The sequence below is a fragment of the Lycium ferocissimum genome, chromosome 5, assembly GCF_029784015.1.
Source record: "Lycium ferocissimum isolate CSIRO_LF1 chromosome 5, AGI_CSIRO_Lferr_CH_V1, whole genome shotgun sequence".
Taxonomy (NCBI): domain Eukaryota; kingdom Viridiplantae; phylum Streptophyta; class Magnoliopsida; order Solanales; family Solanaceae; genus Lycium; species Lycium ferocissimum.
In genome coordinates this window covers 42,230,747-42,241,984 of record NC_081346.1, presented here as the reverse complement: position 1 = coordinate 42,241,984, position 11,238 = coordinate 42,230,747, and the positions used below count along the sequence as shown (strand labels likewise).

At 35.5% G+C, this 11,238-nt stretch overlaps 1 protein-coding gene across 1 annotated transcript; it reads right to left on the bottom strand.

The window, feature by feature from the left end:
- Nucleotides 1-4,493: 4,493 nt before the first annotated feature.
- LOC132057764 (uncharacterized) lies at nt 4,494-6,982 on the bottom strand. The gene is made up of 5 exons (XM_059450368.1): nt 6,863-6,982; nt 6,546-6,767; nt 4,927-5,460; nt 4,790-4,858; nt 4,494-4,709 (listed from the first exon to the last, which is right to left on the bottom strand). The coding sequence occupies exons 1-4, from the start codon at nt 6,980-6,982 to the stop codon at nt 4,820-4,822; spliced, it is 915 nt and encodes a 304-aa protein (XP_059306351.1). The 3' UTR covers nt 4,494-4,709; nt 4,790-4,819.
- Nucleotides 6,983-11,238: the final 4,256 nt, after the last annotated feature.

Below are 11,238 nucleotides of genomic sequence, written 5' to 3'. Positions count from 1 at the left end.
ACTATTCGTATTGATCTTAAAACAACTATTTTCATCCAAATTCATCTCAATAGGACTTCATATGTCTAAATGCCAAATTAAAATTCTTTCAACACATTCACATCTAATCCGAATTTACAGGGTGTTACAAATATCTGCTCATCTTTTGTGTTCACCAATATATATGAATTTTGCCAAGGTCATAATTTTAGTAAAAAATGTTTGAAGTTTTGCCTTGTCTAGTCTACTACTTCAGTCAAAAATATCTGCAGTTAATCTTGGGAAGTCGTACCAAACTTCATGCTGAAATGTTTGATGTCTGACCTTCACAAAGCCTCCCTTCAAACAAAAATATCCCAAGTCATACGCGAATTTTTAACTTCAGTCACATACGTATGAAGCTGGCCACAAAAAGGGTCAGCAAGAAAATTAATTCGAGTATAAAATAAATGGCGGTCCCAAAAAATAGGTATTGGTACATTTCGTTCTTCAAATATAGCCCACTTTTGTAAACTGGTATAAGAAATAGCCAATATTTAGCTCTCGTTTGGCAATAGATTTTAGCAGCATATTTGGAAGATTTGTTTTCATAAAATTTTGACAGGTTTTGAAAACAAATCTTCAAATCCCAAATTCTAGCTCAAACCTATTTTTGGTCCAAAATCTATGTTTTGTCCTTTTCAAAACTTTTAAAAACTACCCCAAAATTTTGTATTTTATAAAACAGTCCAATTTATTTATGACCCAATTAATTCTATCTACCTTGTTCCTCCATTAAAGTCATATCTACCATGTTTTCATAATCAAAGCAGCCTCTTTTATAAAGTGAATGAGCTAAGTTGTGCCGAAACAATAGAAGAAGAAACCGTAGGGAAATTGCTCTACCAACTGTAGAAATCCGTTGCGAAGATAAAAATGGATCTTTGTATTTTAATTTGAATTGTAGTAGCTAGTAAGTGTGTTATTAACAGTTATTATTTAAATATTTTGTTCTGCATAATTTGGGATTAGCAAGTATGTATGTTTTGTATGATTAGGTATTCTTGATAATTTTTAGAACTTATGGATATAAGTAATGTTTCATATTTTCCAAAACAAAAAGTGAAACTTGTTTTGAAAAAACTATGGCCAAACACATTTTTAAAACTTGAAAAAACAAACTTGAAAAAACTCACCCAAATCAAGTTTTTCAAATTTTTTTTGGGAATCTATGGCCAAACGCTAGCTTAGTTAAAATAAGCCTGAAATAACTTTTTTGCCTTGAGTTGCAAAAATTAATTCCTTTAGGTTTTAGACTTGAACCTGTTGTTGGAATTAAAGGAGAACAATATATTCATGGCGGCAGAAGAATAAATAAGCAAAATTTCTCTTAAATTCCTATCATGATCAAGGGCGGATCTACCTTGTGAGGTAGGAAGGCCACGCCACCCGCAAGCTTCGGAAAAAATTTCAAGTGTATATGTAAATATCTCTGTGGAAACCTTTAAATACATTAAATGGCACCCATACTGCACAACGCAGCTCTGGTGCCACTGGTTCGTGTAGGCCGCTGAAGTTTTTTGATTCCCGATGTGTGCGAGTTCGATTCCTGGTCCAGGCATATTCTGAAAATTGTTTTTTACCTAGGGCCTCACCACGCTTATCTTCTTTTTTCTTCTTTTTATTTTCCGTTGTTGCTAAAAAATCTCTTGAGAAAATAACTGTTTTGGTCCCTGTGTTATTACCTTATTATGATTTTGATCCTTGTGATATTTGACTCCCCACATTTAACCTTTAATTAATTAAAGTGATTAATTTTAGTCCTTGTACTAACGGTGGTTACCAATGCAAACAGACCTGTCACTACTATCAAGGACACTAATGGTATTTTACATAATATTATATACAAATACTAATAAAATCTTTTCTCATATATCTAGAAGTATTAGGACCTCATTCACGTGACACATTTTACAATGAAACATTTCACTTTCCTATCTTAGCAATGGAGTTCTCTTTCTCTCTTCCTTCTTTGTTAAGCTTTTGGTCTCTTCAAATGGCAAAATTCAACCAAATTTCAAGAGGAAATTCAAGGCGGAGCTCATTATCGTAGTAATTTTTGCTCAAATCATGTCAAAGTTCAAGTTCTCTTCTCCATTATTCAGTTCGACTAGAGGTATACGGTTCTTCCATCCCTCTTCGATCTTTTTTACATGCTCTGGTCAAGCTGTTTTGGTTCTTGGATTCTATTTTTTATCTTCTTTTTCGATTAAGCTCTATGATTATCGTGTTATATAAATTACATATCTGAAGATTTTTCTTACAAACAATACGTGCATGGTAGCTCAAGTTTAGTAAGTGATGGGTTTGGCTATGGAGAATGTGTTTGTTGGGAGTGTTTCACCTAACTTTGTATGTATCCCTTTAAAAAATTGCACTGATTCTCCCTTCTATGCTCTTACGAGATCTTACCGGATTTGGAAACCAATAAGCTATCAATTTCAGGAAGCGAAAAAAGTTGAGCTCTGAAATTTCAGGGTGGGAATTCTGTGTTAAATTTTCAAACATGCTATTGAATATGGGTCACTGACCATTTATTTTTAATTAGTGATATTTTCTTTATGTATTTTAAAATTTTCTTGGCTGCTTAGAGATTTGCTATAGTTTCTCACTTTATTGGGATTAGAATACACCTACTTGATTTGGATCATTGATAATTCATAATCCTGTGGGCTTGCTGATTTCTTGATTATCTATAGAAGTGTATAAATCAATATGGATACTTGCTGTACGACTTTGAAATCTACTGCCCATTTGGGAGGGTGAGTACTGGTGGTTTTAATAATAGAGAGAAGGAGCTTTTCAGGGAGCCGATCAGTGGGAGTCTAAACAACAATTTCTGAGTTAATATGTTGTAGACAAGTTTGAAACTTGAGAAGAAGGAGCGCAAAATCAAGCCCGGGGTTCTTTCTCTATTATCACTACAGTAAATGACAAATTCTGGTAAAAATCAATTATTTTTCTTCTTTAGGACATGTCTGCTTCAACTAATGCCACAGTAGTGTTGTAAATATGGTGAAAACAAGTTGATATATGTGATATGGACTATATTGTAAATGGAGGCGGATGTAGCAATTAAGCTTGATAGGTCCAATATTTAAGATATTTAGCATTGAACTTACACTTTAGAAATTGTGATTGTGTCTTGAGGGGCCTGCTAATTTATTAAATCACTAGCAGTCGAGTAAATATTTTCTCACCTGAATAATTTTAAATGATAATTATGACATCTTATTCTTGGATAATATCTTTTCTCTTTCGATTTTTAGAAGGCTATGATTATGTGTGTTGTAGCAATCGTAGGGACAAAAAGAAAGAATGAAAAAGACTATAACTTGGGAATCAATATTGGAGGAAAGCAGGAAAGCTATAGCAGTTGCCCTTTTTTTATTATGCTTAGACTTGCCAGACTCTGAAGATCAAGATTATAAATATGTTAGTTTGTATTTTTCTCTACAACACTAATCTACCATTGCTTCTATATATTCGTCACAAGAAGAGAACAATTTACTGAAAAATTAGAATAATGACTTTTTTTTCATTTGGGATTCTTAAAATACTGAAATCAAAAGGGTATATATCTTACGGAGATTACACATATATGGAATTCAAAGAGTCATTCTTTTTGTTGTGAGTCTGATTTTTACTTCCAAAAGAGTGCCACAACTGACTTAGTTTATTATTTTTTTATAATTCCTATTGCTTGTGCAACACTTTGTGATCCGTGTCTCAACCCCATAGGCCAAGTTTAGTTTTCTTTCTTTCTTTTGATATGGAGTTTTGCTTCTTGGCTAAGAGAATGTTTGGGTGTTCTTGAAAATGTGGCATTGTTGTATGATTTGAGCTTGCAAAATTGTTCACTTGTTTCTTTGCTATGTTTGGGTGTTCTTGAAAATGTGGCATTGTTGTATGATTTGAGCTTGCAAAATTGTTCACTTGTTTCTTTGCTTTTATACTTCTTGATTTCTCTTTTCAAGTTTGATTTGTTGTCATATACTCCCAAAAATTTAACTGAAATGGAAGAAGATCAAGATTTGAAGTTTGTTTGCAATTTGTGTAACAAAAAGTACCCTTGTGGGAAGTCATTGGGGGGCCACATGAGATCTCATGTACTTGCAAATTCAGCTGAATTGGATGAAAGTGATGAATCCAAACTTGAAAAGTTGCAATCTTGGAAGAATTTTAACAGAGAAAATCAACATCAATCAAAACGTACTTTTAAAAATTGGCTACATTTTTGCTGTAGATAACAATAGTTCTTATGATCTACTGTAGTCAAAGTGTAGAATGAAGGCGATTAAGTTAAGATCAGGGGTAAAGATAACTATTTAAGCTGCATATTGTTTTAAAAGAGAAAACACAATCATTTACATGTCACTAGAACATGATTAACTTCAAAGTCATCAGGAAAGAACTAGATCTAAAATCATGTACGTATTGCCATTGATTGTCTTTGTCTTTAACTTTATTTAAGGATAATTCTTCTTCTTGGCCTGTGGGACACTTCCAACTCTCTTGCTACTTTGAGAAAGCGCTTCTTGTAATCTTGACTGTGGTATTTATTGTTTTCCGATTCTCTCGATGAAGAGTGGCCTTGTATCTTCTCTGGAATGCTCACCTATTTCTTCTAAAATGAATGTAGAACTCTTCAATTGTTATTGAGGTACCCTGGTCTAGTTAAATTGATTAACCTGCAATATACCGAAGAGAATAAGCCAACTAGTACAATTCGATACAGATAACATCAGTAGACAACAAGAAAGGTAATTACAATTTGTTCAGTTACAAATGAGGAACTGGACTACATTGATGTTGCACTCTCAATAATGGTGCTTGAAACCTACAACGAAATAACATTTTTAGTATTGTTACCCTTGATGAAGAAAACCAACTTATTTGACTACTTACTTCTGTTACTTCTGTTGCATTACTAGGTGGAGAAGGGCCTTCCCTTTCGAATCGCTGATGGAATTGTTGTTGTTGAACTTCAGAGTGGCTGTTTCCCATAAGAATAGGGCATATTCTACTATTATTCCCTAATCTTCCACATGATCCGCACTTTTTTTTTCTGCCTTTTCTTGATGCTTTTAACAAGGTAAGCTTTCCAGAATCCGATTCTTTTTGAGTTGTCTCAGCAACCCCTTTCTTCCTTAATTTTTTTAGTCTACCTGGTTGTGTTTTGTATATGGGTGGCAGTGGTGGTTCAATCACTATCTGAGGCCATTGCTCAGAGCTGACAATTGGCAAGATGGATGGACTATAACTCTTCATGTACTTTTCAACAGTGTAGCATTCATGAACATACATTTCGGGCTCATCCTTCTTAACCCATATAGCTGCTATAGCATGATTACAAGGTATTCCTGTTAAGTTCCATCTCCTACAAGACCATGTCTTCTCCTTAAGATAAACAGAGAATAGTCTAGGATAGATATCCTCAACCTAGTAGTGGAATTGGTCAGATTTAGTGGCAATACATTCAGCAGCTTTATCCTTATTTTGCTCTAGCTTCTGGTCTTTTCTTCAAAGGTTTTGGTCTTTTCTTCATCAGTCAATATTAAAGATTTAGACTATATAAATTGACTGAGTAGTTACATATCGGCGTGAATTGCAGCCCGCTCTTGTAACGGAGTTTCATTATCGAAGATAATATTTTGTTTCTCTTGCAGCTGCAGTGAGTTGCTTTATATACCCTAGGAGGAGTTGCTAAATTGTGTTCTCACACAAGCAGGGAGGCAACTACAGAGAATAATTGTTCATTAACCAACAAACACACAAAGTTACTCAATCATTCATGGATTAGACAGTTAATTCACATCTAAATGTGTTAGAGGCTACGCGTCTAGCAAACAAAGTATATAGAGAGACCTGGTTGCTACCAGTTCTCTCAGATAGTGTCGTAAGAGAATAACACAAGATTTTTTACGTGAAAAATTCCTTGCTCAAGGGATTAAAAATCACGACCTACCCCAGTAGGATTTCAACTCCACTAATCGAGCAACTTCATATTACAACCGATTGTAAGCTAGGAATTAACTCCCATAACCCCTCACCCTTACAATAGCCCAATCGTAACCTTCACACTTGACTACCCCTAGCCAAGCAAACTAATACACCTAGACTAACTCTAGCCTAGTGTAACACTCAAAGGCACCCTTTGAGAATTCAACACCGTGACTAACTCTAGCCACTCACATACTAATACACCTAGACTAACTCTAGCCTAGTGTACCACTCAAGAGCTTGTGGAAGCAACTTTGAGAATTTAGAACACCTACAACTAGCTTCCGTTTAGTGAAGAGTAGGTTTACAATTTAGTAAAAAAGAATAAAGACTTAACAACCTAAGGACCAAAAGCATCTTCAGTTCTGGATGCGTCCTTCAGCTTGTTGAGACTTTATTCTTGGGGAACACCTTGAGAGTGGAGACTTGCACTTAGGATGGAGAAATTTGATTTGTGCAAGAATACTTCTTCATTTGAGCATGGTGTTTTATATGTAGAGGGAACGGGGTGAGAAGGTGACGACCATACTTGGTCCTCTCTTCGTTGTATTCTTCTTCTGCATCGTTGCATTGTCTTCTTGATCGCTGCTACGGTTGTCGGCAACTTTACAGCTGTGGAGTTTACTTTTCAACGCTCTAGGAACCTGGTCTCTCATCTGGAGGAACCTAGTCCCATCGTACGTTCTTGAACGGCCGCAACAACTCTGTCGCTCTCTTACACCGCCGCAATGATATTCGGTCTCTTTCTGATTATACGATTAACCAAGCAATAGATGGGGACCTGATCTCATCTGGTCCCTCTGAATCTGTATCTGGTCCTTCATATATGAATATATCTTACTTGGAAACTCATCTCATTTGGTCCCTCTGAAAACATATCTGGTCCTTCATATATGAACATATCCTGCAGCTTGTGTAATGAGACTGATTGCATCTGTTTCTTCAAGGAGTATTTCAACATAGCAGCACATGAGATATCTGGTTCCTTAGGGTTTGTCAAATCATCAAAACATAAGATATCATAACTTATCAAAATGGAAGAAGAGAGAAGGGTTGAGATATGCTTCTGTATGAGGGAAGGATGCTATGATTTTCACCCCCAACTTTGCTTTAAAAATCAAACCCCCCCCCCCCCCCAAAACTTTGAACAATAGACATTATCCCCCCTTTATCCTTTGCAATGACTATTTCACCCTTGCTTTTTAAATTCCCATAATACATATTATATATATATATATATATATATATATATATATATATATATATATATATATATATATATATATATATATATATATTAATCTAGGTATTTATAGATTCTTATTTAAGTTTATTAACATTATAAGTAGAATAATATTTTTATGAATTTGTAACAAAATCGAATCCTATTTTTTATGATTTTTATATCAATATTATATGAAGTGTGTATATATATATATATATGTACATGCATGTGTGTATATTTAAGTTTCACTTCTCTCTTATTCTTTATTGTTTATATAAATAAACAAGTTTTGTTTGTCATTAATGGAATATTTTTTAAATTATAATAAAATTCATTTACAGTATAAAATAAATCATTTTTAAAAATTTGCCTATATTTTTTAATTGTTTTTGCATTACCTACATAGAAATATATTTATAAAGTTATTATGACCTGTTATTTTTCATCTATATAAAATAAATATTAAAGTTTTGATTATTTTTAATAAAATTAATTTTTTGTTTATTCTGCTAATTTATTTTATTATAGAACATCATTAACTTATATACTCAATTAATATTTCTCACTTTTTTCTTCATCTAGAATATAATATTTATTTTTTGTAAGAAATTTGTTACATAAACTAAAAAAATGAGAAATATCATGATTTTAAAGAAGTAAAAAAAAAAAAAGACAAAAGTTGATAATGTAAGCGTAAAATAGACATTTAAAAAAGTCAATTAGGATAAAAGAGTAGGGGGGGGGGGCGGGGATGGGGGGATGTCTATTGTTCAAAGTTGAGGGGAGAGTTTGATTTTTAAAGCATAGTTGCGGGTGTAAATGATTTTCACCCTGTAACGATATGTAAACGTATTCGTATGTTTAGGTTTTTTTGTTTGTATAAAAGTGTTCCTTGTTGTAATGCCGAAATTGCCCTTGACAGTAGTGACGGATCTGTTTGTATTGGTAACCACCGTTAGTAGAAGGACTAAAATTAATCACTTTGATTAATTAAAGGTTAAATATGAGGAGTCAAATATCATAGGGATCAAAATCATAATAAGGCAATAACACAGGACGAAAACAGTTATTTTCCCAAATCTCTTCATCGTCTTTCTTTTGCAATTTATTTACACAAACCATCATTTTGTTTCTACAATTAATTAAAGCTTCTTCATAAGAAACAACTTGCTGATAAGTAATTTGACTTTATTTTATTTAACATATAGTTTTTGTTTTTTGATGACCGGATATTGATTTACATTGAATATAATTTAAGCATTATTTTATTGACTTTTGAAATAACAAAATGGTTTGTTTACTAGATATTTTTGGGCGGATTCTCATAGATTAAATTTTGAAGCTTTTGTTTCAAATAGTTGTCATAAAACTTTATAATTAAGACGGAAAAACTTACTCAAGAATATTGAAGGTAAACTAATCTAGTAAACAAAGAATATGTAGAAGTTACGCTTACGTTTTTTGCAAATTGACTAATTGGATATGCTTTTTCAAGTGTCATTGATTTTTTTCTTCTTTTTTTTGCAACTTTTGTCTAGACTAGAATCTAAATATTTAAATCAAGTGTGAGAAAAAAATTAAATTAAACCAAATTTATTTGTCTATTTACGACCAAAAGACCTAATAGACCTAATCGAATTGACTCGACCCGTCCTTCCTATTCAAGCTTTGTGGGGAGTGGTAGGCATTTCATATATATAAAATAGTGGCACCCCAACATCCAAATCCTAAATCCGCCTCTAATCATGATCATTCATCAAAAGAATAAAAAGGTGACAAGAATAATCTACTTGATAATTTTTCCTTATTTGGTTGGATTGTGGTTGACCAATGTAATTCAGGTTGGGATCACTCCAATGTATCCACACTAGAATGGCCTTCAAATTTCAATGGTAACTTCAATTTTCAATGGTGGCCAAATTCCCCAGGAGCTGGTAAGCGAAAGTGACTCAGGTTTTTCGGGGAGAAAATCACTAATGAGGGGCGATCAACTGGGGTATAACACCTGTATATGGTAAAACCGGATTAATGTTTAGCCGGTGAGACCGGGGGCCAAGAAAAGGAAGAAAACAAGCACGAGCGTTCAGACCAAGGGAATTGCATCGGTAGCGCTTGATCAGAAGAAGTCGGAGTTAAACCGTAAGGTCCGATTTATCCGGGGCAAACTACGTATCAGTTAGACCAGTTCCTACATGGCCGAGTTGATCATGGCCGTTGGTCCGGTTTGTACATGGCTGAGTTGATCGTGGCCGTTAGTCCGGTTTCCTCATGTCCGTTATGATCGTGGCCATTGGTTCGGTTAATCAGTTATTCAATCGCCACGTGTGAAGATCGTTCTGTCACCTGTTACTGCCAGTCGTACGGGTGTCAGACCGTACGACCCAACCTTATCCATATTAGGGGTTCCTTTATTCTAAAAGGGTTGGATGATGTATGAAAGGCCCATAGGGAAAAATTATAAATAGGGGGCACTTCCCTACTTTTAGGGGTTGGCTTTTCAGATCCAAACATTGTATTAGAATTTATATTAAAGCTTTCTCTCTCTCTCTCTCTCTCTCTCTCTCACTCTCTCTGATTTTGGTCCGGTTCATAGCATTAAGTCCACTAATTAACATTATTCGGTATTGCACTGAAATATATATAGATATCTTAGCTCAAATCCATAATACTAACACCTTCTTCCAAATCATTAGCATACTGATTTACATATATTTAAGTCATTTATAAGTGAATCCACATATACATTCTTCATTAACCAAAACAGATCAAAGTATCCACATATCTTATACCTCATTTAAAAATTCAACTTATTACCTAATTTCGAGGTAATCAGTTTGGCGCCCACCGTGGGGCTAGGATAATAGTGGTCTTTGATCTCGGTTTCTACTTGCTCACCTAAAAGATTTTTCAGTTCGTTTGTTCGTCTCTGTGAAAACGGACCAAATGGCAAACAGTGGACAATCTGGTCACATCAACAACGAGATTGTGGCCGAAAATGAGAACAGTGGGTTACGGGGATTACCAGCGGAACCCGTCGACCCAAATACCATCGATTCGAGGGAGGGCCTCAACCGACAAAACACCGTGAACTAGGAGTACGCCGCCCAGCCGGCTATCGATCCCTTAAGTACTCTCAATTCGATCCATCGTGTGTCCGGGCACAAGGCCGAAAGTGCCAAATACCCCGGATGGTATTAACTTACGTCTTATTTTTGAAATGTTGTAGGAACATAGAGCAGCAATTGCCGAACAAGGAGTCGCAATAGCCCAGTTGTAGAGCAAAAATGATGAAACGGCTCCGGAGAAGACTAAGGATGTCACTGAACCCAGAAGGGAAGAAGCTCGGATAGTCGAGAGCAATGGGTCCGGGGCTGGTTCGTCCACCGAAGTATTGAGAATGCTCGAAACATTGGCGAAGCGGGTAGACTCAACCGAGAAGAGGGTGGAGACCTATAACTCTCGGGTGGACCAGATCCCGGGGGCTCCGCCCATTCTAAAAGGACCCGATTCGAAGAGGTACATTCAGAGGCCTTTTCCTCCGAGTGCGGCTCCTAAGTTGATCCCAAAGAGGTTCAAAATGCCGGATATCCAGAAATATGATGGTACAACGGATCCTCAGGAACACGTGACTTCATACATCTGTGCCATAAAAGGCAACGATGTCGAAGAAGACAAAATTGAATCCGTATTGTTGAAAAAATTCAGGGAAACGTTGTCAAAAGGAGCATTGACTTGGTATGAGCATCTGCCCGAGCATTCAATCACTTCTTTCGAAATGCTCGCGGATGCGTTCATAAAGGCTCATGCCGGTGCAAAAAAGGTACAGGCCCGTAAGGCGGATATTTTCCGGATAGCCCAAAGGGATGACGAGTTATTGCGTGAATTTGTCAACCGTTTCCAAAGGGAACGGATGGAACTCCCTCCGGTTCCAGAGGAATGGGCCGCACAAGCTTTTACCAAAGGACTTAACCCTCGAAGTTTGACGGCCTCGT

Bases quoted from the DNA above. Each gene is read 5' to 3' on its own strand.
- LOC132057764 (XM_059450368.1), bottom strand. From the start codon at position 6,982: ATGTTGAAATACTCCTTGAAGAAACAGATGCAATCAGTCTCATTACAC. The intron at 5,461-6,545 runs GTCGTCACCTTC...TTCCACTACTAG, and splicing joins CGAAGAGAGGACCAAGTATG to GTTGAGGATATCTATCCTAG. The intron at 4,859-4,926 runs GTAAGTAGTCAA...ATTTCGTTGTAG, and splicing joins ATGCAACAGAAGTAACAGAA to GTTTCAAGCACCATTATTGA.